Source organism: Petromyzon marinus, chromosome 10, assembly GCF_048934315.1.
Source record: "Petromyzon marinus isolate PM22_M1 ecotype Great Lakes invasive population chromosome 10, UKy_Petmar_22M1.pri1.0, whole genome shotgun sequence".
NCBI classification, from domain to species: domain Eukaryota; kingdom Metazoa; phylum Chordata; class Hyperoartia; order Petromyzontiformes; family Petromyzontidae; genus Petromyzon; species Petromyzon marinus.
Genome location: NC_133676.1, coordinates 4763733 through 4790828, shown reverse-complemented (window position 1 = coordinate 4790828; position 27096 = coordinate 4763733). Strand labels below are relative to the sequence as shown.

The following is a 27096-nucleotide window of genomic DNA, read 5'->3' as shown; positions in this document are numbered from 1 at the left end:
TATAGGTTTCAATATAAAAGGGAAATTTGTGAATGTGTGTTTGTTCGAAATGTTTAGAATACTTCCTTACATGCAACAAACTTGATATTTGGCATGTGGGTAGCTTCCAGACTGTACACAATGCAAAAAGTATAAACATAGACTTTTGTATTTTTTTTTGGGGGGGGGGGGGCGCAATAATGCATATTTTGCACGGCAAGTGAGTGGTGACGTCACATCTTTGGCGTCACATCTTTGATGTCACCCGCATGCGGCAGCGTCACGCGTAGGCCGTATTAATCCGGGTAGTAAAGCAAGTAGGTTTATATAAAGGCAGTATTATTGACGAATGTGTTAAAAAAAATTGTTACGTGTGCTTGCATACCAAATAATGTGTATGTCTAAACGGGAATTTTTGTCTTTATAAATAGAATGGGATCCTTTAGCTAGAATAGCAATACTTGTACAATAACTATAAAGTGGATGTACTCACCCTAGCTTTAAATAAATACAACTCCAATCTTGATTTGAATCTATCGTGACTGCAGAAATCCATACTCTTTGGTTCTTTCGGTAAAGTCACGTAGGTATAAAATCAAATAAATCACGACGTGAATTTACCAAAATAACCAAAGAGGATAATACAACTTCAATTTCGATTTAAAGCTTTCGTGACTGCAAGGAATCATCTTCTTTGGTTCTTTCGGTAAAGTTATGTAGAATGAGAATAAAATAATAAAATAAAATAAGACAATAAAATTCTCACGACGTTTCGGCCACAACACAAGCAGCCTTCTTCAGGTGAAAGAACAGAACTGTCGGGAAGACAGAGCTTCAATACAATAAGCGTTGTGTAAGGAGAGACCAGTACTCTGAACTTGCAACAAATAATACAGTTGTGCGCTATTTGATTTGGAGTGATTGGAGAGCACCGATGTTTGCATAGGCTATTTGAGTAGCTCTGTCGTCCCGACAGTTCTGTTCTTTCACCTGAAGAAGGCTGCATGTGTTGTGGCCGAAACGTCGTGAGAATTTTATTGTCTTATTTTATTTTATTATTTTATTCTCATTCTACGTGACTTTACCGAAAGAACCAAAGAAGAATACAACTTCAGTTTGTGCAAAGACCAGCCGGTCTATTGTGGCCCGAATTAGACGCCACTTCAATACAATAAGCGTTGTGTAAAGAGAGACCAGTACTCTGAACTTGCAACAAATAATACAGTTGTGCGCTATTTGATTTGCAGTGATTGGAGAGCACCGATGTTTGCATAGGCTATTTGAGTAATGCTCTCTAGTCTTTCAAAACTACGATAAATCTGAAACACTGGCAGGCCATACCTCGACCTGTATGAAGGATTATCCTTTGTATGAATAGGTGAAGTGTTCCGTTGTGACCCACATTGCTGAAAGTATATGCATGCACGCAGAGGTATACGGACACAATTTATATTCTATTCTTGCGAATGGCAATATGAGAAGAGGTTCTCCCCTCTTTTTCTGGCAACAAACAGGTGTTAAGATTTTGATTTAAAGCTTTCGTGACTGCAGGGATTCATATTCTTGGTTCTTTCGGTAAAGTCACGTAGAAGGGAAACAATAAAATAATACAAATATAAAACAATAAAATTCTCACGACGTTTCGACTGCAACACCTGATGATGATTGCTTGTGTTGCAGTCGAAACGTCGTGAGAATGTTATTGTTTTATATTTTTATTATTTTATTGTTTCCCTTCTACGTGACTTTCCCGAAAGAACTAAGATTATAGGTGTTAAGATATTAGAACACCAAACTGAAACCTTTTACAAGGAATCATGTCTGCATTAACCACAATACTTGTGGTCAGAATGCAAACAAAAAAACATACTCTGATAATGTATGTATTGTCTTTGAAACTGATTGGTCCACACCAGAGACAGCTTTCTTTTGAGCCTCGTCTTAAAACGGTGTTGGACTAGAGGACGCCAAAAGGCAATATGTTTAAGAGCTAAATGCCAAAATCGGAGTCTACTAGCAACGAGAGGGCTTCACAGGACTTGCTATTCCCCCTCCGTTAAAGGGCGCATACTTGAGTGGTTTACTATACGGTCCAAAGTTTAGATTGCAAGACCGCTGACGCACAACCGTGGCTTGTCTTTAATTTTCCATTCATGAAAGAGATGTGTGAATCGGCCTGTTGATGGTCTGACGCTGATGATGGTTACACCACCAGTGTCCGAGGAATGTCAAAGCCAGAAGGTGCGATGTTTGGGTCTCAAATGAGGTGTTTATCCTGGACAACCGTGTTGTTCCACCCTGTTTTGCCGGCGATGTTCTTCCAGAACTGGAAGAGATTGTAGGATAGTGACAGCGCAAAACCAGAAGGGAGGTGGGGACTTGAGTCGGCGGCGAGGTGAATTGTCGAGATCTTGGTTGATGATGTGGTTGTCGTTGGCAAGGAAACATGTAAACTACCTTGCAGCTTGCATGCCTCTGCGAATACTTGGTGGTATAAAGTTTAGCAAAACAAGGAGCCAAAAGATTGGCGTCGGTATTAGTGTTCTGATTATGATTAGCCAGAGAGGTTACTGAAGTCACCCTCGCAAGAGATTAAACAGTCTTCATGGGTCTGTAGTGAATAAAGCTCAACACAACACTGTATTTTGGATTGTTTACCAAACGTAATTACTTTTGACGAAAAGGGATAACATTCACAAAGAACACCGAGTCGTGCGTGTGATGCAAGCGTGTTGTGGATAAAGGCACCGACATATTTTTGGAGGCCCGGGGCACAGATACCACAATGGGTCTCCAACCTCTCGACCTTTTCTGCGGCCTGGGGAAAATTGCGCAGCGACGTCAGTGGGCGTGAAAGATGTTGCAAAGCAGAACGCTTCGTGGATCAAACTGGTTTTTCAGGTACAATAAAGGCTGCTGCCGCGAGACGTGTAAAAAAAAGTCAATTATGCATTGCAATTGAGTAATTGATGGCTGCGTACATTGAGGCAACGGAATGTGTCGCGTAGTCACCCGCGACGTCACACGCTGAGAAATCCCGAGAAATGAGTGAAAGGCCATGAACGTCACGTTTCTGAGAGGGCGTAAACCAACGAGATGGAACAATGAAATCAGTTGTCGAATTCTGGGAAAGGCTACACCACTCTAACGATTTGTCTCCATTTATTGAAGCAATGGTATTCGCAGACGTAGTATCTTTTGATGCAAGCACAAAATATGATGAAGCTCAAATGTCCTATAATTAAGACCAGATAACCAAAGATAATCATCCGGATGTGCTGTCAAACAAACGCGTTGTTTAATTGCAAGCGCAATTTTAATTTATAACATCCTCTAAATTCAGGCGCGTCTCAAGACGCGGTCCAAAACATGGGAGTCAAGTGAAATCGCAAGGCAAGGCGTACGCAGACGGGAAAGTGGCATTAAAAATAAAATACCGTACAAGTTTTGGGGTATTGATAGGACGGATCACAATGCATATTTCCAAAACAAACGTATCCAACTCGCAAACATGGCCAAACGTACGCGTCCTTTATATGTTGTGGGAACAATGCATTTAAGGCCCAGTGAGTGATGTTTAAGTCGAATTCAGATAAAGGTGGCAGATTCCATTTAATCACAGCGCCCATCCCCACTCGAGAGAAGGAACAGTCGTCGGTTGAGGAACACAATAGGGTGCTGAGTTTTAACTTTAAGTTAGCGTGACCAGTGGTGGAAAAACCCCAGGCTTTGCAGGTTTCAGAAGACAATGAACGATCTTTCCTTTGTGTATGTTCCACTTATTACATAGGCGACACTTGATCCTTCAAACGACCCTCTTATGGTGTTATTAGCAGCCACTGGAGCTATGCGCTTTTAAATATAGATTTTTAAAAAAAACATTCTTGAGAACTGCTTTTTGCGTTTAGTTTATTGCCCTTCCTCCGCACCTTCGATTATCGAAGTGCGGTGCGAAAGAACTTCAACATACCAACATCACCACCTCCATTTGGCGTTGTCTTCCCCTTGACCCCTGGCTGACACTCACTCCCAAATGTCGATTTCGTTAACATGCCCTCCTCCAGCCCGCCGCACGCGTGGTGGCCCCTGACTCTCGTGTCCCCACCCCCCACCGGCTCCGTCTCGCTCCGGATGCCGCCTCCAACCTCCCGCTCCCGTGCCCACGCCGCCCGAGTGAATTTCAACCTCCCGTGTCCAACGCCGCCGATAGCTGCGCGCGTGTTACGACTCGCACGACTGGTTTAGAGCGGGCGGGTGGTGGGGCTGCTATCATTCCTCACCAAATATAACCCCCCCTCGGTTATCTTGAACACAGCTTTAGGGGAAGGTAGCTGGTTGTTAGCCAGCACCACGCCCGGCCGTCTTTGTCTCCCCCCCCCCCCCCCAGTGCTGATGTTTACACACCGCACCAGCTTTTTAATTTCATGCCTGATGGGGGAGGCCCAGGACCGGCTCAGATGTACGTCAGTGGTGTTGGGCAGTGAACGGCAAATCGCAAAGGCAAGCGCAGCGCCGCGAACGTGGGCTAACCACCACGCTTCCGCATCCCATACCCAACCTGCACCCCACCTCGCATTCCTCTCACACCTCACCCCTCCCCTTTCCTCCGCCTCCTCAACATTATCCACCCTAGCGCACAGAGAGTGAGGCAGGGGAAGGAGGAGTTGGGACACGAGCCGCACCTGTACAGGCTCAGGCATAAAAGCCGAGGCAGATAAGAGACACCCCCACCCCACCCACCCACCATCACCACATCAGCTGCTGGCACAGGAAGACACGCTCAGGTAAGCCAGCCACGGCCCTTCACCTGTAATCGTACGGCAGCTTGCGTGTGACTATCCCATCGCGTCGCAGGGGACGAGGACCCCCCCCCCCTACGCCCCCCTCGACCGCGGGGGGGACCCCCTTTCGGAGAGCCAAGAGGGTCCCCCTTTCGGAGAGCCAAGAGGGTCCCCCTTTCGGAGAGCCAAGGGGGTCCCAGTATTCGTAGAGATTATGTGTTGGTCCAAGCGACGAGGCGGTTTGCGAGTGCGTTTGGAATTTGACACCCACGGGTGACCAGGAGTATACCTGAACGCGAGTTGGCAGGAAATTGCGTCTCCTTGTTCCATCTGTTGCATGCACATAACGACACTGTATTTCTTCACGAAAGCCATCGGTCCGGCAAACCAACCGACACTAAATCGTTTCGTTCGGCACAGAGCAAACTTCGATCATACAGCGTCTCGTCACCAAAAAGTGAAGCTTGCTTGAATGAATGCTGTCGAGCCGCCAGATATGCGACTGTATGTAGTAGGCAAGGCGCCTCTCGTTAAGACGTGGATCCTAGTTATGCGAAAAAATATATAAAATATATTACAGATTCATATTATAATACATTACTTAGTCTGCACAATGACGCCAATGATTGTGTTGTAGTGGTGAAACGGGTGCACATTTCAACTCGAGGTACACCCATGCTGTGTATATTGACCTGAGTGATCCCTTAACGACTCGGTTCATAATAGCATCTGTTCTTTCTCATTCGAGTGAACAATGTGTTTTTATCAATCATATACAGTCACGTATGAGGGTTGGACAATACATAGGGCCGATGTGTACCTTGTGTGGCTGTGTGTTGCAACAATTTCAACTGGCGGACACAATTCTATAATGTGTAACGTATGACGTTGTGTATTACCGAGGGATGTTGCTTGGACCATATGTCATGGTTAAGGTTACATTTTTAAACAACCCTTTGTGCGAATGAATAGTTGCCACGTTCACAAACCGGGGCTGGCGCTAGGAGGATGCTGGAGTGTCATTCTTGCCAATCGGGTGAACATGAAATAATTTAATCTTTGTTTGTTTTCTACGTGACGTTACCGAAAAAAAAAACAAAGATTAATTCCTCCAGTCACGAAAGCACCAAATCGAGTTATGAAAGCATTTGGCGCATGTCAACAGTTCTGACAATAGTATAGTCCAATTCTAATTTCTGTGACCGCAGTTTTGACAGTGACGAGTCTGTGAAAGCGGTGGCACCGTGGTAGTTCAAGGTAGTAGCGGTAGTTCAAGATAGTAGCGGTAGTTCAAGATAGTAGTGGTAATTCAAGGTAGTAGCGGTAGTTCAGGGTAGTAGCGGTAGTTCCAGGTAGTAGCGGTAGTTCAAGATAGTAGTGGTAGTTCAAGGTAGTAGTGGTAGTTCCAGGTAGTAGCGGTAGTTCAAGGTAGTAGCGGTAGTTCAAGATAGTAGTGGTAGTTCAAGGTAGTAGTGGTAGTTCCAGGTAGTAGCGGTAGTTCAAGGTAGCAGCGGTAGTTCAAGGTAGTAGTGGTAGTTCAAGGTAGTAGTGGTAGTTCAAGGTAGTAGCGGTAGTTCAAGGTAGCAGTGGTAGTTCAAGGTAGTAGTGGTAGTTCAAGGTAGTAGCGGTAGTTCAAGGTAGTAGCGGTAGTTCAAGGTAGTAGCGGTAGTTTCAGGTAGTAGCGGTAGTTCAAGGTAGTAGTGGTAGTTCAAGGTAGTAGCGGTAGTTCAAGGTAGTCGCGGTAGTTCAAGGTAGTAGCGGTAGTTCAAGGTAGTAGTGGTAGTTCAAGGTAGTAGCGGTAGTTCAAGGTAGTCGCGGTAGTTCAAGGTAGTAGCGGTAGTTCAAGGTAGTAGTGGTAGTTCAAGGTAGTAGTGGTAGTTCAAGGTAGTAGCGGTAGTTGAAGGTAGTCGCGGTAGTTCAAGGTAGTAGCGGTAGTTCGAGGTAGTAGCGGTAGTTCAAGGTAGTAGCGGTAGTTTCAGGTAGTAGCGGTAGTTCAAGGTAGTAGTGGTAGTTCAAGGTAGTAGCGGTAGTTCGAGGTAGTAGCGGTAGTTCAAGGTAGTAGCGGTAGTTCAAAGTAGTAGTGGTAGTTCAAGGTAGTAGCGGTAGTTCAAGGTAGTAGCGGTAGTTCCAGGTAGTAGCGGTAGTTCAAGGTAGTAGCGGTAGTTCAAGGTAGTAGCGGTAGTTCAAGGTAGTCGCGGTAGTTCAAGGTAGTATCGGTAGTTCAAGGTAGTAGCGGTAGTTCAAGGTAGTAGCGGTAGTTCAAGGTAGTAGCGGTAGTTCAAGGTAGTAGCGGTAGTTCAAGGTAGTAGCGGTAGTTTCAGGTAGTAGCGGTAGTTCAAGGTAGTAGTGGTAGTTCAAGGTAGTAGCGGTAGTTCAAGGTAGTAGCGGTAGTTCAAGGTAGTAGCGGTAGTTCAAGATAGTAGTGGTAGTTCAAGGACCAACCAGCAAACTTCTCTCACTGGTATTTGAAAGCTACTCGGAAAAATGGAACAAGCTTAGTGCATTTAAATTTCGATTTAAAGCTTTCTTGACTGCAGGGATTCATGTTCTTGTCTCTTTCGGTAAAGTCACGTAGAAGGGAAGTAATAAAATAATACAAATAAAACAATACATGTCTCACGACGTTTCGATTGCAACACAAGCAATCAGGTGTGAAACCCACAGCAAAACCGCCACTTTTTTCAAATTTTCTTGCTGTGGTTTTCACACCCGATGATAATTGCTTGTGTTGCAATCGGCACGTCGTGATAATTTTATTGTTTTATTTGTATTATTTTATTACTTCCCTTCAACGTGACTTTACCGAAAGAACCAAGCTTAGTGCAGGCGAGTTACGTGATGGGCAGCAGAGTGCAAAGCAGCACATTACATTTCTGGACGGCACTTCTGCGTTCTTAATCCACACATTCACAAACCCGTATTAACCAGTTTGTTGAAAGCGTGGTTCGGTAACCCGCATGGGCCAACAGCTGATCGACAAAAGGGCTGTACACACGCGCACATGTATACGGCTTTGTGGAGAAACCGTCGCTGCGTTTGTCATTCATCATAACAAATGTTCCCTGAAACGTATCGTTTGTCTCTTGGCTCACCGAAACACCATCAAGGCGCATAAACCATCACGCAAACTCCGGTCATCCGAGCAGCGGCTCTTGGCTAACCATCGAACAAAGACGGTCACCACATTGTGCACTTTCACATGCGCTTCGGAAGATGTCTGCAACGCGCTTTCCTTCCGACATTTACGAAGCCACTGGAGCTGTGCACTTCTAAATCTAGATTTACAACTAATTTATTTAGAACAAATGTTCTAAATACACCGTTTAAAAATAAATTAATTAATGCAAACTGACACACCTGATGACGACCGTTTGTGTTATGGTCGAAACGTCGTGAGAATTTTTATTGTTTTATATATATTTTATTGTTTCCCTTCAACGTGACTTTACCGAAATAGCTAAGAATATGAATTACTGCAGTCACGAAAGCTTTAAATCAAAATTTGTTTGTGTCTAGTTTGTTGTTCTTCCCCCGCACGTCCGACTACCATGGTTGGCTATGTACGGCGCGAAAGAAGTTAAATATACATACATCACGTGTCGCCTGAAGGAGCCATGCTGCTAAATCGGCCACAGCTCTCCAAGATCTTGGGCTGGTTCGTGGGCTACGGAATTTGCTACCTGCTGATGCAGACGGTGGGGGACCTCAAGCTGCACGAGCGAGTGCTGTCCACCAGCTACCCCCACGGCCACCTCGACACAGACGAAGAGCCACTGCCCATCGTCATGAACCTGGATTCTGACGTTCTGAGCCATCAAGGTAAGATGAACATTCTCCCCTCTACCTCCTCCACCCCCAGAGCCTGACGAGAGGAGGTGGAAACGGGTTATATCTGTACATGGTTTACATGGTAAAGGATGGGCCCCTAATCCAGCATTATGTATCAGGGTTACAAATATCTCTGAATGAGCCTCTGCCCTACCCCTAAAGTGGTTATGCAAATAAACCAGTGTGAAATGCCAGCTAGGTGCATATAACATCTTCAGTAAATCCCTGTTAACTCCCTTGGTTGCTATTTATTGGTGATAAAGTTATCTTGATTTTTAATTTGTTTCAGAATCCAAGCAGGCTCTGGCCTGGTTTGCACTTGGACATGAGGCTGCCTAAGTTTGTATTCTTTGGATGCGAGTTTGCCAATATATGGCAGTACAAAGTTGATTCTTTAGTCTATCTGTGAGGATCCTCCTGAGTGTTATCTGTTCTTCAGCGCAAGTTTAGTTCGGACACTCTGGTTTCCTCCGACATGCAGCCAAACACTCCAAAATGGAATTGGCCACCACCCCAGTGCAGGGCCCTCCTGAAAACCTCCTTTAAGTTTACCTGGATAAATGCACATTGACATGTTAAGCTGCTTCTTAAGAGCCATTTGAGCCGACGTCCTCAACACACCTTGCATATCTTATCGATTTATTTGACCAAATTTCACACCGCTCAGTGTGGTCTGTGATGGTGGAAACCCAGGACCTGTTAGCATATCGCTCGCCACTGATGGTTAGGCGTGTTATTGAATAGAACTTTGGTCGCCAGGTAAAAAGTTTAGGTTTTTTCTGTATACTAATGGCTACAACTATATCTGCATCCCCAAGCCTATCACCCGCACTGTCATTTGCTGGGGGTTTAGGAACAGGTGCACATACTGAAGTGATGTGCTGTATTTCCACACAGTGGCCCCACGTTTCTATAAAAAGAAAAACCCACACCCAAAAAACAAACAGCTTTTGAATTTTAGACGTTGGATACAATGTGGGCCGTGTATCCCGGGCTACTAGAATGGGGTTGAAGCCCTTTGTTACTGAGAAGAACAAACAATCACAGTCAGGCGTTCCGTAATAGCCACTGACGAAATTGATTTGGCACGTGAAACTGTATTTAAGATATGTCACGAGGGTGCTAACAAGATGGCCCTGACTAACTTTAGATTTCATTATCTCATCACAATCTACGTTCCACAACCCGGGACTCGCAGTGTATACGTATGTACATAAATTGCATTATGACCACATATGAAGGGCTGTCAAAAGGTTTGTCTTGGCCTGGGCGGAGGAAAAAATGCCAAAGAAGGCAACAGTGGCACTTTCTGAGGCCCCCATGGATCTCAAGCTTGGGACAAACTTCCATACTGGCGCCCCTCCTCTGTTACCCTGTAAGTAGGGGCTCATTGAGGCCAGAAATGATTAAAAAAAATTACAACAGAAACTACAATACTTGTTGCTACTTTCTCTAACATGGGTCCAACTCTGCATGAAAGTTCTCGGTTGCTATGCCCAGGTTACCGTGTTTGATATTTTTATCTGTGTACCGGACGTGGATTGGGATAGGTCTACACCTGGGCAGAGGGGGTTAAAGAGATCGGGGCGGTGGAGGAGGGTGAGGCGGAAGCATTTAACAAATATGGGAGCAGTGCAGACCCAATTTTAAGCCACGAACTTTGTTAACTGGGCGGGGGATGGCGAGGAGGTAAAGCCGCCAGTCGACGGAAGAAGGGAGAGCAGAAAGTTAATTATTATTTTCGCAAACAGAAAAGCACCTTAAACCAACATTGTTTTGGTGGTAGGGGGAGAACTCGGCTTTCATTACCAGTGACCCCGTGCTTCACGTATTTAAAGTAATGTATTAGGGTTTGAGCATTGAATTAAACGGAGTTAAGGAGCCAAATACAGAGATATCTGGGGTAAGGACATTTTAGCCCATGGGGGGTGGGGGGGGCACCATATGAGAAATGAGCGGAGCTCCCGTCGAGTAAAGTTTTATTGGGGTCTTGGATAGAAAGGCCTTGGTCGCTGGAGCAGAGAGAACCCACTTGGTTTACTGTCGCTGGAGCAGAGAGAACCCACTTGGTTTACTGCCATATCCACTGGCTACCTTGCAGCACAGCGGCTTTCAGAGTTTTGCAGATCTGCGTGATCCACCACCATGAGCATTGCCTCCAAAATTGTTTCATTAGATGCATGTGCGTCACACGTTGTGTGACGTTGGTCAAATAATTTGTTTTATTTGTTGATCATGACGCTTAAGTCGACTGCAGTTCAACCAAACGAGTGTGTGCATTTGTCACAGCACAAGTCCGACTCATAGTTAAATAGCAGCAGACCGATTAAACAAATAAACCTCCATGATTTTAAAGGTGGCCAGGTGACCACGTGGCTTGGGAACTAACACAATGTCAAAACATCGAGTCGGCACCATTGAAATAATCCTGAGTTGTAATCTAGCATGTATTTCCATTCAGGAGACTCCCGGTGTTTCACAATGAAATGGATTCTCACGTTTATTGTTATTTACCTGTGAATAATAACAGACCCAGGCCTTATTTATTGCAGTGCACCAGCAGCTGCTGCCGATGGTTTAGGCCGCATGTAATGGTCAGCCCTAAAAGTGTTGTCTTTTGCTAACAGCCTTTCTATGATAAACAAGCAGGGAAACTAATAAGAACCACAATTCCAGGTCATTATAATATTATTCACTAATGTGGGTGTTCGCTAAGTGGTGCACTGCATTGGCTTCCGATTGCTGCTACGCAAACTCACGAAGTAACCCCCAATCCCCCTCTTTTCTCCAGAAGTGGACTCGCCTTCTCCTGCGTGACAGTTAGGGTACCACGGTGGCCAGATGTTAACTACTGGGCTTTTGGTCATTGTGCTGCTGGCCTGCTGGTGTTGGTCTGGCTGCTGCATCTGCGTCGGCCTTAGCGAGATGTTATCTCACGGCACCTGCAAGTGGTTCAGCTGGGCCCCTGTTTTTGTATGGCCGCGACATTGCCTGCTTTGGCTGTGCTGCTTGCTGCGACCATCATTATGCGGCCTGCCTGGGCCTGCATGCTGCATTGGACGCCATTGTCAGCCCCAGTGACTGCCACTCCCGCGACTGATTGGTTAACTTGGGACTGCTTGGTTGTCGTGCTTCATAAGTCAACAAAGCCACGGGTGTTGCACCCCTTGGCCGCCATTTTTGCCTCTGATTGGCCCATCTGGGCTGTTGGCAGGTTGGCCACAGCAACTTTTGCAGCCTTTATAAATATGTGGTCGTCTGTTTTTCTCAGTTTTTTTTTCTTTCTGCGTCAGTTGTCCACTTCATGCTGCATGTGACCCTCCCTGGCATTGTTTTGTGTGGCTGTGGTCCTCCATCTTGTGGATTTCCCATTATCTCTGTTCATTTCTGCCTCATCGGTTTACAAACATCACTAGTAGATTGATGTATATGATGACAGCGGTCTGATATTATGATGGCTGTGTACCTTAGAAATGCATTATTGAGTTTGCTCTCTGTTTTTCGATCACGTGATGCAAAGTTGTCCCAACTCTGTTATTCCCTGGGTATGTTCATCATGGGGCTGGACGTAGCAATATCATCAATTCACTCGCAAATTAGGTCATAACATCAGATCTGTTTTGTCATAGTCCCACCATTTCCATTGGTACCTGTTCCTTTCATTGCCCATTGGGGCCTGCTCAATGATCGCCGTTAAAGGACCCCATAACTGGTTATGCTCATTTAGCATTACTTAATGTACGTTCTATCACAAGTAAGGCGTTTGCAATGAACGGACTTATCACAGACCACTGTATTGACTTCTTTTGTCTGACTGAGACCTGGCATGGGCCTCTTGACTATTTTTCACTGAATGAGGCGACTCCATCTGGTCTCGCTTTTTGTGAGAATCCACGGTCATCAGGTAGAGGGGGTGGTCTGGCTTCATTTCATACAAATTCTGCATTTGTAAAACTTTTCCCATTGCCAACATTCCAGTGATTTGAGCACCTCGCATTACATTGGAGGCCAATTTGTACCAAGCTGGCATTGTTAATATTGCTCTATCACCCTCCCAGGATAATTTACACATTCCTTTCAGAGTTCTCAGAGTTCCTCTTGGTGGTGTGTGCTCGTTCAAAACGGATTCTCATAATTGGTGACTTTAATATTCACGTTGTGATACACCATCCAAACCTTATGTCAAGGACTTTTTGGCCATCCTTGACTCTTTTGGTTTAATCCAGCATGTCACACAGCCAGCACAGTCTGGTGGACATACTCTATATTTGGTTTGTTCTCTCGACTTTCACTATCTGAATTGACTGTGATGGATCCAGGAATCTCAGACCACTCTTTGGTCCTCTTTGATATATCTATGCCCCCTCCTGGTCCTTCTATTAAACGTCGAATTTCATTTAGCAAAATTATATCTATCACTGTGGCCTCTCTCACAGACCCCCTATCGAGTTATTCACTCGCTGATGAGTGAAAATTTCCCGTTGAAGCTGCTCAATGATATAACTCTGGTCTGTCAGAGATCTTGTATCATTTGACTCCCCTTCGAGACCGCTGTATATCGTTCCATCGCCATTCGCCATGGTACACTGCTAAATTGAGGGTGCAAAAAACTACCGCCTGTGAAGCAGAACGTGCTGGGAGAAGTCTGGCCTCACTATTCATCATGAAATATTTAAATAACAACTTTGTACTTATCATAACGACATTGCCTTGGCGAAATCCTCCTACATTACTGGTCGCATTGCAAATAGTGATGACAATCCTCAGACCGAATTTTCCTGTATCAGTCAACTTTTGAATAAGGAACCAAATGTAATCTCCCACTCCGCCACTGATTTCTGTACTAAAATTCAACAGTTTTTGCACGATAAAATTCCAACTATCAAGTCCAAATTAGTGTCTCTTCCCCGTGTTTCTTCTCTTTCCTACTTGCCTCCAGCTCAGTTCGAAGGCACATTGTTAACCGAGTTTCCCGCAATGTCAACTGCGGAACTACTCTCTTTATTTGCTGCCTCTCGACCTACCAGCTGTCCACTGGATCCCTTCAAGGCTGTTACGGGACCATTCCGTTATACTGAGGCCATTAATCCTCAGTCTTCTCAACAGGTCCCTCAAAAGCAGCACAGTCCCAGACATTTTTAAGATGGCTGCGGTCATTCCACTTTTTAAAAAGCCAGGTCTTGATCCCGAGCTTCACCCAATATCCAACCTATAGCTGTGGTCACTCGTTTACATCAGCACCTGGCCTCAAACGATCTATTTGACCACTTTCAATCAGGGTTCAGACCTGCACATAGCACCAAGACTGCTCTTGTAAGGGTGGTCAATTATTTACTTTTGTCAGCAGATAAAGGCTTTGTCAGCTTCATCATTCTGCTAGATCTAAACACAGCAATTGACTCGATTGATCACGGGGGTTCTCTTTGAGCGACTGGAAGTTTCAATGGGGATCTCCTGGCTTAGGTTTGTTGTGGTTCCACTCTTACTTAAGGAATCGCAGGTACTTCGTCACTAATTAGACCGGTTTTCTGTGGTGTTCCGCAGGAATCTGTGCTAGCCCATAACTTTTTAGCATCTACATGGTACCATTGGGTATTCTGCTCAACATCTTGGCTTATTCTACCATTGTTGTGCAGATGATCCTCAAATTTATATCCGGTTAGGACCAGATTATGCAACAGCATCTACTGCGCTATCTGCATCACTAACGGTAGTGAATTCATAATTGCGCCAAAACTTTTTGCTCGTAAATGCCGACAAGACCGACGCCATTTTAATCGGTTCCCCTCTGCATCTTTCTAAAATTGGTTCGCCTCGTTTGTTGATTGATGGTCACGATGTCAATCCCACATGGGAGGTCAGAAACATTGGTGTTCAGTTTGGCCAGTCATTATCCTTTGAGACACATATATCTAAGGTGGTTAAACTGTCATTTTTCCGCCTAAGAAATATATCCAGAATGCACCTGCTCATTGGAGAGACTGGTCCATGCTTTTGTTTTTATCCCGACTCGACTACTGCAACGCCTTACTGAATGGGATACTGAGTAGAGTACTGGGTAGACTGCAGCTTGTTCAGAATGCAGCTGTGAGAGTGCTTAAAAGTACACCATTTCGTGAGCACCGATCAAATTCAGAGTGGATTTTAAGATACTGATATTAATCTATAAAGCTTTTAAAGGGCTCACCCCACATTACTTGCAGGAATTAATACATTTATATAATCCTCCAAGCTCTTCCGATCTCCAACTGCTCGGCACTCCCAGGTCTAGGTGGCGCTCTTTTGGTGATCGGGCTTTTTTTACCGTGGCACCCAAGCTATGGAATGCCGAGCCACTTAAAATCAGGGCAATCAAAGTCGGTATATATATCTAAGTCTGCTTTGGAAACCCATCTCTTTAAACTGGCCTTCCGTCTTTAGGTTAGACATTTACCCTGGTTCTGTTTTTGTCTCCTGCTTTTCATGCATTGTGCATTGTGATTCTCGGATGGAATGTGCATTATAAATGTTAATTATTGTTATGATTACCTCGTCTGGTATACAGTAGGTCGTGGGTTCGATCCTGACCCGATGCCTGTATATTTGGAGTTTGCGTGTCTCTCTCTCTCTCATCATCATCACGGTGGCTAGGAGATGTTAACTACCTTGCCTGGTATACAGGAGGTCGTGGGTTCGACCCTGACCCGATGCCTGTATATTTGGAGTTTGCGTGTCTCTCTCCCCATGGTCGTGTGACATTTTCTCTGGGGCCTCCAGTTTTTCCATATATATTTGGGCTGCTATAAATGTCCACGTAATAAGCCACTTCGTTGAGCTATCATTTGTGGTCAGGTTGCTTCTGAAAAATATTTATATACTGTAGCTCAGTGGTCCTTACCTGGTAACATAAAAATAGTATAGTTTTAGTTTCATTTTAAATGTTATTGTGCCTCGGTTTATTTGGGTTCTCGCTCAGTTTCTCGGGGTTTTGTCAGTAGTGGTCTCATTGACTTGAAACCGTTTGTGCTAACATGTATGGTTAAGCTATGGTGTTGAAATATAACGAGTGTATGCCCTCAGCCTAGTGATCCAACACACCGGTGTGCTGTACTAGTGGAGAATTGGCCACGTTCTGTTTACGTGACAACCCTTACTAGTTGGCTGTGTCGGGTGGTGGCGGGTTTTAACGATACATTTATTTATTTACACGATCTAATAAAAAAAAAACTCTGGATAGTAATCATTGTCTATAATAAAGTTGTTTTAATCTTTCTCTTAAGTTGGGTTATTACAACTCTGGGAACTAAAGACATATGTTTGTATTGCCATTTCACAAACGTCACTTGCAGAGAATGCAATGCGGGAAGATAGTATTGTTTGTATTTTTAGCCAGGTGAAAACGAAATAGGCAAGGCGTTGTCTCATCTGCAAGAGTGGCCTGGGTAAAAGTGCAGTGCCACTTCGTGGCAATTTTGAATGGGCACCTCTTCCAAAGGCTCTGATCAACATGGGGTGATTTTGCACTGCTTTCCACAGGAGTTCCCGAACGAAGTTCACTTGATCCGTGCCGTTAATGCCGACGGCATAATTAGAATACAGTCGAGAGAGTAAAAGAAACATACAAATGCCACGTTGTTCACGCGCATAGACACAACCGCTTTTGTGATCCTCCACACAGGCATGGACAACTCAACGGCAGCAGCACTGCTCAAGAAAGTGAGGGTGCTGTGCTGGATCGTCACGCACCCGAAGAATGTCCAGGCCAAAGCTCGCCACGTCAAGGCCACCTGGGCCAAGCGCTGTGACCGCGTGCTCTTCATGAGCTCGGAGGAGGACAAGGAGCTTGGGGCCATCGGGCTCGGCACGGGGGAAGGCCGCGACAAGCTCTACTGGAAGACCATCAAGGCGCTGTACTACATACATGAGAACCACCTTGACGATGCAGACTGGTTCCTCAAGGCCGACGACGACACCTACGTCATCATGGAGAACCTCAAGCTGCTGCTGGTGAGCTACTCTCCGTCAGAGCCCATCTTTTTTGGGCGCAAGTTCAAGTACTTCGTGAAGCAGGGCTACATGAGCGGGGGTGGCGGCTATGCGATGAGCAGGGAGGCCGTGCGCAAGTTCGTGGAGGCCTTCGAGACGGGCAAGTGCACGCACGCGTCCACCATCGAGGACGTGGAGGTGGCCAAGTGCCTCGCAAAGGTTGGCGTAGTGGCCGGAGAGTCTCTGGACATGCACCGAAGGGAGACCTTCCACGGGGTGTTTCCCGAGGAGCTGCTGACCAAGAAACACGACCAAAAACCCTTCTGGTACAGAGACTACTCCTACCACCCCCTCGAGCTGGTGAGTTGTTGGACCCCCCCCCCCCCACACCATGCGCCCCGCGTGTGTACACAGCTCTGTAAAAAAAAAAACGTCCAGCCACCGCACAGAATGGTAACGCTGCGTGCACAATCTGAGGAGAAAGCGAGCAAATCGCCCAACTAGAAAAAAAGGTCATGCAGGCTGCTTGAATTTTCAAACATATATTCCAAATGGAATATATATTTTTAGATGGTCTCGATAAAAAGTCAGATTGTCTATTGGGAGTCGGTGTTTTTTCGGTAATAGCAGCAGCTTTCAAATATACCCTGGCTGACTGCCATTAACGTCCTTCCAATGATTACTCAGTTTATACACATCTTCTCGGGTACCGAGAATCAACGTTATCAACCAGTTTAAGTCGTCATTGGCTATGATGCTCCCATCCTACCACCTTCCGATGTTAGTTGTGCTTTAGGCCCATTTCAAACTTGCGCTTTCAAAGCCACTTCACGCCGACCCCTTGGTTGCGACCTTCCATTAACATGCTGGTCTCTCTTTAACATGCTGGTCTCTCTTTAACATGCTGGTCTCTCTTTAACATGCTGGTCTCTCTTTAACATGCTAGTCTCTCTTTAACATGCTGGTCTCTCTTTAACATGCTAGTCTCTCTTTAACATGCTGGTCTCTCTTTAACATGATAGTCTCTCTTTAACATGCTAGTCTCTCTTTAATATGCTGGTCTCTCTTTAACATGCTAGTCTCTCTTTAACATGCTGGTCTCTCTTTAACATGCTAGTCTCTCTTTAACATGCTGGTCTCTCTTTAACATGCTGGTCTCTCTTTAACATGCTGGTCTCTCTTTAACATGCTGGTCTCTCTTTAACATGCTGGTCTCTCTTTAACATGCTAGTCTCTCTTAAACATGCTGGTCTCTCTTTAACATGCTAGTCTCTCTTAAACATGCTGGTCTCTCTTTAACATGCTAGTCTCTCTTAAACATGCTGGTCTCTCTTTAACATGCTAGTCTCTCTTTAACATGCTGGTCTCTCTTTAACATGCTGGTCTCTCTTTAACAAGCTGGTCTCTCTTTAACATGATAGTCTCTCTTTAACATGCTAATCTCTCTTTAACATGCTAGTCTCTCTTTAACATGCTAGTCTCTCTTTAACATGCTAATCTCTCTTTAACATGCTAGTCTCTCTTTAACATGCTAGTCTCTCTTTAACATGCTAGTCTCTCTTTAACATGCTGGTCTCTCTTTAACATGCTAGTCTCTCTTTAACATGCTAGTCTCTCTTTAACATGCTAGTCTCTCTTTAACATGCTAGTCTCTCTTTAACATGCTAGTCTCTCTTTAACATGCTGGTCTCTCTTTAACATGCTGGTCTCTCTTTAACATGCTAGTCTCTCTTTAACATTTGGTCGACATAGTAGCAGCTGAAGAGGCAGTCATATTGTCTACATGTTCCCAATCCGATATAAATTAAAAAAGAGGAATGATATTGTAGTCCTCTCAGCTGACAAAGGCAATGCTACTGTCATCATGGATAAAATAGAATACAACAACAAAATTAAAGAATTACTCGACGATGGTAGTTATACAAAAATAAAAAGAGATCCCACCAACAGCCTCGTCACACAAACCAACAAAATAATTTCTGATTCAACCGCATTAATTGATCAATCTAAACAGTTTTCGTTGAAACCTTCTGCTGCCAGGCCACCAAGATTATACGGCTTACCAAAAATACATAAAGTTGATACACCTCTTCGTCCCATAGTCTCTACTATCAGCTCCCCCACCTACAAACTAGCTCGTTTTTTGTCTGAAATCCTGCGTCCTTTCACTGGAAAGACCACCTCTGCGGTACAAAATTCTACTCACCTGGTATCGACAATCAAGGGTATTTCCCTGTCCCCAGACGACCTGCTTGTCAGTTTTGATGTAGTTTCCTTATTCACCAAGGTTCCTGTACCTGACACCATTGCAATCATTGAAGACTTGGTTCATCAAGGACTAAACACTGAGGTACCCCCCCTGGTGAGACACTGTTTAACCAATACATACTTCACTTGGAATGGAACTTTCTACAAACAAACTGAGGGCACCCCAATGGGCTCCCCCCTCTCTCCAGTTATAGCTAACATTTTCATGGAGAAATTTGAGACTGACGCCATCCAGACTGCCACTCTGCGCCCAACCTTATGGAAGAGGTACGTGGATGACACTTTTGTCATCTGGCCACATGGCCGGCCTGCTCTAGACCAATTCTTTGACCACATCAATTACATACACCCAGCCATCATATTTACCATGGAAGTCGAAATAGATGGCAAGATACCTTTTTTGGATGTCCTAATTAAAAAGAGACCTGATGGTTCAATGAGCCACTCTGTCTACAGGAAAGCTACCCATACGGATGCTTATCTGAAACCGGATTCCCACCACCATCCATCACAGAAGAATTCTCTCATCAAGACTCTGTATCATAGAGCCCAATGCATATCCGACCAGGAACACATAAACAGTGAACTCAAGCACGTACACCAAGCTCTTAGGGCTAATGGTTACTCCGACTATACAATCCGCAAAGCTATCACTCAAACCATGAAGAAGAACCCTCTTGAGGAGCTTTTCAAAACCATCACTTTACCCTACATTGCTGGGATCACAAAAAAGATCTCCAAAATCTTGAATAAACACAAGATCCAGGTCCGTTTCAACACATTACATAAAATCCGTGATCTGGTTCCATCTGTAAAAGATGTGATTCCGGACATACAATACCCTGGTGTCTACAAACTAAGTTGCCTCTGTGGTAGTAGTTACATTGGAGAAACCAAACGCCATGTCTCGGACCGCATTCGTGAACATAAAGCAGACCTTAAACACGGTAGGACCAACACCTCGGCCGTAGCAGATCATTGTTCTAATTCAGTAGGCTCACATGCCATTGACTTTTCCAAGATGGAGGTTCTTTGTAAGCCATCTGGCTTCCATGAGAGATTCGTTCATGAGGCTATCCACATATACAAGCACAGAGACAATTTCAACCGAGAAGATGGATTCTCTCTTAGCAATCATTGGAAAGATTTGATAAACCATTTCAGTTCTTAATTGATTGTTCACGCTTACAGTGGCTTTCAGACAGCATACATTATAAAAAAATTCGTCTCCCCCCTACTCTTTTCAAAAAAATAGATGGACTAGTCCTGGGCAAACTGCCAAATCGCTGCGCGTGACGCCAACGTTTTTTTAAATAAATAAATAAATGTGCCGTTTGGAAATACATTTATGCAAACCAACACACCTGATGATGACCGTTTGAGTTATGGTCGAAACGTCGTGAGAATTTTTTGTTGTTTTATATATATTTTGTTATTTTGTTGTTTCTCTTCAACGTGACTTTACCGAAAAAAACTAAGAATATGCTAATCTCTCTTTAACATGCTGGTCTCTCTTTAACAAGCTGGTCTCTCTTTAACATGCTGGTCTCTCTTTAACATGCTGGTCTCTCTTTAACATGCTGGTCTCTCTTTAACATGCTAATCTCTCTTTAACATGCTAGTCTCTCTTTAACATGCTAATCTCTCTTTAACATGCTAGTCTCTCTTTAACATGCTAGTCTCTCTTTAACATGCTAGTCTCTCTTTAACATGCTAATCTCTCTTTAACATGCTATTCTCTCTTTAACATGCTAATCTCTCTCTTTAACAAGCTAATCTCTATTTTTAACAAGGTAATCTCTCTTTTTAACAAGGTAATCTCTCTTTTTAACATGTTAATATTCCATTAACATGCTATTCTCTCTCTTTAACATGCTATTCTCCCATTAACATGCTAATCTTACATTAACATGCTAATCTCTCTTTAATATGCGAATCTATCTTTAATATACTAATCTCTCTTTAATATTCTAATTTTCACCTGGCAGCCCTTTCAATGGTGGAAAACCAACCACCATCGGGTTGGCTGCCCACCACTCGCATTGTCATTGGCTGCTGACATTTGGGCTACGCCCATTTTCAACCCCTTATAAACAGTTTGCCTAGAAAGCTCTCACCCCCCTTTTCCTGAAGACGACCGCTTGTGTTGCGATCGAAACGTCGGAGTTTTTTGTTTGTTATGTTTGATATTTTCTTTTAAACGATCTTCGTGACTTTACCGAAAGACCCAAGAATATGAATTCCTGCAGTCACAAAAGCTTTAAGTTAAAACTGGAATACGATATGTGTGTATGTATGTTGAATGTCTTGCACACCATATGGGGGAAGGACAACAAAATAAACACAAAAAGCAGTTCTCAAGAAACTGCTTTTAAATCTAGATAATTTAAAAGATCGCTCCAGTGGCTTCCTAATATCAGAAGGAAGAGCAGTCCAGACGGTCGCAGAAGCGCATCTGAAAGCGCGCGATGCGGTAACCGTGTTTGTTCGATGGCCAGCCAAAAGCCGCTACTATCTCGAAAAAACAAGGCAGCTTCACTGCTGGAGGCATGTTGGTTTATTCTGCGTGCAGAGTAATAATTCATGCAATAACGTGTGTCTAGAATAATGTGAGAATGCATTTGTTGGTACATTTTGAATCGTATCGTACCCTCACGAATGAGATGTCGCTCACCCATTGTCGCCTCACGATACGTATTTGAGGTGTCATTTTAGCTATTGGTATAATATAATAATGGTAATGCCCTTCAGCCTGAGAAGCTTCACCTGAGTCACAGGACTCTTATTCAGGAGGGCCCTGCATTGAGATGTTTGACCAATTACAAGACTATTTTTACTTCATTTGGGAGGAAACTGGAGAAACCAGAGAAACCACGAATACAAAGACAAATATCCCCCGTATAGCCTTAACAGACTGTTGGGGCAAGTGCTGTTAGCGAGCACCTAATAAAGGCTGGCACGGCACACGAGGGAGTGGGTGGCCAGCACCACGCCTGGCCGCCTTTGTCTCCCGAGTAGCGATGTTTACACACCGCACTAAGTACTAATTTTCGGCTGAGGCTCGGGACCGGTTCAGATAATCGTCACTGTTGTTAGCCCGTGAGCGGAAATCGAATTCCGATCGCTGGGTCCGTAGGGCAGCGCGCTAATCGCTAGGCCACCACTTCCCACCGAATTCGTGGGGGTTGTGGTGGTGGTGGTGACACTCAGCGCTGCCATCTCCTGGCCACATCCGCAGCTTTAATAATGTAATACGTGATTACAGTGCTGCACAAAGTTAAATTGGGGGCCCTTGGCAATTGCAGCAAACTTACGTTAGGTCAAAAAGCATCTTGATCACGTGGGGTATGGAGTCGTGCTTCTCTCAATCGCTGGTCTTGCACCAGGAGTGGAAATTCCAAATTGCTATGGCAGGGACCAGCGTAACCATGACACAATAAGCTGCTAACATTACCATCCTCAATGCAGCCCATCTCTAGACGTTGCCCCTGTCCTGTTGCGGCCCTGAACAAATCTTACCCCCGCACCCGTGTGTTTCCACGTGTCCCACTGTGTTCCACCAATACCCCATGTATCCCCGTGTGTGCCCCCATTCTCCCCCTCCCCCCCCATGTCACGTGTGTCATACCTGTGTCTCTCCCCGCTACGTGCTCCAGGGTCCTCGGTGCTGTTCGGACTACTCGGCCACGTTCCACTACATGTCTCCGACGTGGATGTATACCTTTGAGTACTTCGCCTACCACCTGCGCCCCTATGGATACAGCCACCGTGAGCTGCCCATCAACCAGACGGCCCAATGGGCGCTCTTTGGCCGAAATTCAGACTCCTCTTCTTCCCAGCTGAAGAGCCTTCCAGTCGATTCCAAGCTCCGATAGCCGCAAGCAATGTTACATATATACGCACATATATAAATAACTTTGTTTCAGACTGATTGTTTCATTCCCCCCCCCCCCCCCCCTTAATTCCAGAGAATTGTTCGTGAGCTTGTAGCCATTCTTCAATGCATCACTGTCATTTTATTCTCACGCCCTTGATACACGCGTTGGATTAATGCACGTAAACATTAGGCATTTGAACATTGTGCAAATTGCCTGTGAAGATTTTTAACCGCAGGCTAATGAAAAATGAATAAGACGGAGCACGACAAAACACGTGCGTAAATGAGACGATGAAAATGAGACGCGAAAGCAAGGCGAGCAGAATATGATGCTCAAATATAAGTGACATCAAAATCACGGCAAATTGATCAACTCAAACCGCAAGGAGAAGAGAATGAGAACCATCTTTTGGATAATTGTTTACAATTGTGTATTTATTTATTCTGGTGGGTCGTGGTGCCATGGAAGAGTGCCGCTGTCTCAATCGGAGAGTCTTGAGTTCAAGTCAGAGATGGTGGTCAACTCGGCCCATCATTGTCTCCCTCGCCGGGTATGCAGGATGTCGTGGGTTCGAACCCGACCCTGATGCCTGCTGCTGTATATTTGGAGTTTTGCGGTGTCTCTCTCCCCGTGGTCACGTGGATTTTTTTTTCTCTGGGTCCTCCGGTTTTTCCCTCCACATTTTTGGAGCGTGCATTTAGATAGCAGGTGTCCCTCCATTTACGAAAGTCACGGTTAAACGAAATTTCGTAAATCGGATTGGCTTTTCCCATGAATTTAAAACTTAAAATGAGGGAGGTGTCATTCCAACTCTTATTTCCAACCTAAAAATATTACACATCACTTTTCACAATACAAAAATAACAATAAGCAACATGCAAATTAAGATGATTAAATAATACATTTAAAACAAAAATCATTAATCTTTTGTTGGGCAGCTCGCCAAAAGATCTACATATTGGAAGGCCTGGACACGTGATGAGGAGGTGCGACTGTTGCACTTAAGGGGAACCATGACGTTGTCACGGACGGTTGACACAGCCTCCCACGTGTTTCTTGTTTCATGATCTCGTGGCGGGTGGAATGCGAAATTTCATTGCCGCGGAAATTCGATTTTGCTCATAATTTGTCAATTGCGTTCATGCGAAATTTCGTAAACCGAACGTTTGTAAAGCGAGGAATACCTTATTTGGCTGCTGCTATTAACTTCCACTCAATAAGCCACTTCGTTGAGCTATCAATTGTGGCTGGGCCGCTTCTGAAAAAGAGCTGTATAGCTCGGTGGGCTTCACCTGGTACAATAAATAGTTTAGTTTATCACTCCAGCGGTCGTTAAAAAGAGTACCACTTTTTGGGGTTTAGACAATCATCGCCCTGTGGAGGGACTCTGGTCCACTATGAAAATGTGGAATTTCTATCACTGGCTTGGGCTGTACATGGACATTCACTACTCTGTGTGGATAATTGTTTACGAATGAGGTGGTTAAGCCAGATAATTGCGTCAGGAATGCCATGTTAAATATTTTCATGGCCGTTTTCATTAAATTTTCACCTATGGCAAAAATCGCCCGAAATGCACTTCATTTCGTCATAGCGTAGAAGCTAAGCGGAATAGAGCCTGGATCGTGCTTGGATGGGTGATAACCATGCACAAACAGGGTGATAACCATGCACAAACAGGGTGATAACCATGCACAAACAGGGTGATAACCGTGCACAAACAGGGTGATAACCGTGCACAAACAGGGTGATAACCGTGCACAAACAGGGTGATAACCATGCACAAACAGGTTGCCACAGGCAGCCGCGAGGCTGTGTTCTACATGGTGGTCGGCAGAGAGCAGTGCATCAATCCCCATTGATGAGCTGTATACCCTTCCCCGCTGCCCGTTTTCAACCCGCGCCTACCAGCGTCGTGAAGAATGGTCAAATAGCATTCACAACAGATCCACGTGTTGTGGGGGGAGGCCCTCGGCCAACAGTACATTGGAAAAACAACGGGCTGTACATGTACTGTATGCAATACGATGTAACACACGGGCAGGGGAGTCTGCAGCCTTTAGCTCCTTAGCCGCATGCGGCTCTTTAAGCACTGCTTCGTGACGTTATTTATTGAGGACGGTCTCGTATTGACATGCATTGCGGTTGTTGAAATGTTGAGGTTTTTACTGAATTAACAAAAAATGTCTCCTCTTCTTATTGTGTTTGACGACCCCTGCACTCGGAGCACTAAATGCGAGCAGAGGAAGGATTAAAAGGTTGCATAGACATATAATGACAATGTTAATTCATCTTTAGTGTAATGTTAATATTTGTTCAGAGTTGGCATGCTCTAGTTAATTGAAATTACATGAATGCATAGTAATATGTAAGCATGTTAATACATGGTGCAACTAGACATGACTTCCAAACTCACGTGTCTGCAGGGGTTCACTTCACATGTCATCCGGAGTTGTGCAATGCTTGTGATTGTACATTATTTATATTTTAAAGCCAAATAAAAAAATACATTTAACGTATCTTTTATTAAAGGTAAACGCACTACACAAAGAAATAAAAATTTAAAAATACGGGCCTGTATTTGCATGTTTTTGTCCTTAAGTATATTTAAGTTATTATTTTAATGGTAGATTTATTTGAACAGTGAGAGACAGAATAACAACAAAAGAATCCAGAAAAACGCATGTCAAAAATGTTATGAATTGATTTGCATTTTAATGAGGGAAATAAGTATTTGACCCCTCTGCAAAACTTGACTTAGTACTTGGTGGCAAAACCCTTGTTGGCAATCACAGAGGTCAGACGTTTCTTATAGTTGGCCACCAGGTTTGCACACATCTCATGAGGGATTTTGTCCCACTCCTCTTTGCAGATATTCTCCAAGTCATTAAGGTTTCGAGGCTGACGTTTGGCAACTCGAACCTTCAGCTCCCTCCACAAATTTTCTATGGGATTAAGGTCTGGAGACTGGCTAGGCCACTCCAGGACCTTGATGTGCTTCTTCTTGAGCCACTCCTTTGTTGCCTTGGCCGTGTGTTTTGGGTCATTGTCGTGCTGGAATACCCATCCATGACCCATTTTCAATGCCCTAGCTGAGGGAAGGAGGTTCTCACCCAAGATTTGATGGTACATGGCCCCGTCCATCGTCCCTTTGATGTGGTGAAGTTGTCCTGTCCCCTTAGCAGAAAAACACCCCCAAAGCATAATGTCCACCTCCATATTTGACGGTGGGGATGGTGTTCTTGGGGCCATAGGCAGCATTCCTCCTCCTCCAAACACGGCGAGTTGAGTTGATGCCAAAGAGCTCCATTTTGGTCTCATCTGACCACAACACTTTCACCCAGTTGTCCTTTGAATCATTCAGATGTTCATTGGCAAACTTCAGACGGGCATGTATATCTGCTTTCTTGAGCAGGGGGACCTTGCGGGCGCGGCAGGATTTCAGTCCTTCACGGCGTAGTGTGTTACCAATTGTTTTCTTGGTGACTATGGTCCCAGCTGCCTTGAGATCATTGACAAGATCCTCCCGTGTAGTTCTGGGCTGATTCCTCACCGTTCTCATGATCATTGCAACTCCACGAGGTGAGATTTTGCATGGAGCCCCAGGCCGAGGGAGATTGACAGTTCTTTTGTGTTTCTTCCATTTGCGAATAATTGCACCAACTGTTGTCACCTTCTCACCAAGCTGCTTAACAATTGTCTTGTAGCCCATTCCAGCCTTGTGTAGGTCTACAATCTTGTCCCTGACATTGTTGGAGAGCTCTTTGGTCTTGGCCATGGTGGAGAGTTTGGAATCTGATTGATTGCTTCTGTGGACAAGTGTCTTTTATACAGGTAACAAGCTGAGATTAGGAGCACTCCCTTTAAGAGTGTGCTCCTAATTAGTGTAATGTTAATATTTGTTCAGAGTTGGCATGCTCTAGTTAATTGAAATTACATGAATGCATAGTAATATGTAAGCATGTTAATACATGGTGCAACTAGACATGACTTCCAAACTCACGTGTCTGCAGGGGTTCACTTCACATGTCATCCGGAGTTGTGCAATGCTTGTGATTGTACATTATTTATATTTTAAAGCCAAATAAAAAAATACATTTAACGTATCTTTTATTAAAGGTAAACGCACTACACAAAGAAATAAAAATTTAAAAATACGGGCCTGTATTTGCATGTTTTTGTCCTTAAGTATATTTAAGTTATTATTTTAATGGTAGATTTATTTGAACAGTGAGAGACAGAATAACAACAAAAGAATCCAGAAAAACGCATGTCAAAAATGTTATGAATTGATTTGCATTTTAATGAGGGAAATAAGTATTTGACCCCTCTGCAAAACTTGACTTAGTACTTGGTGGCAAAACCCTTGTTGGCAATCACAGAGGTCAGACGTTTCT

General features: G+C 44.4%; 1 protein-coding gene across 1 annotated transcript; it reads left to right on the top strand.

Annotated features, from left to right (window-relative positions):
• Positions 1-4426: 4426 nt before the first annotated feature.
• On the top strand, positions 4427-22946 carry LOC116941064 (glycoprotein-N-acetylgalactosamine 3-beta-galactosyltransferase 1-like). The gene is made up of 4 exons (XM_032951665.2): positions 4427-4763; positions 8370-8579; positions 16246-16913; positions 22478-22946. The coding sequence occupies exons 2-4, from the start codon at positions 8375-8377 to the stop codon at positions 22694-22696; spliced, it is 1092 nt and encodes a 363-aa protein (XP_032807556.2). The 5' UTR covers positions 4427-4763; positions 8370-8374; the 3' UTR covers positions 22697-22946.
• Positions 22947-27096: the final 4150 nt, after the last annotated feature.

Bases quoted from the DNA above. Each gene is read 5' to 3' on its own strand.
- LOC116941064 (XM_032951665.2), top strand. From the start codon at position 8,375: ATGCTGCTAAATCGGCCACAGCTCTCCAAGATCTTGGGCTGGTTCGTG. The intron at 8,580-16,245 runs GTAAGATGAACA...TCCTCCACACAG, and splicing joins TGACGTTCTGAGCCATCAAG to GCATGGACAACTCAACGGCA. The intron at 16,914-22,477 runs GTGAGTTGTTGG...TACGTGCTCCAG, and splicing joins CCTACCACCCCCTCGAGCTG to GGTCCTCGGTGCTGTTCGGA.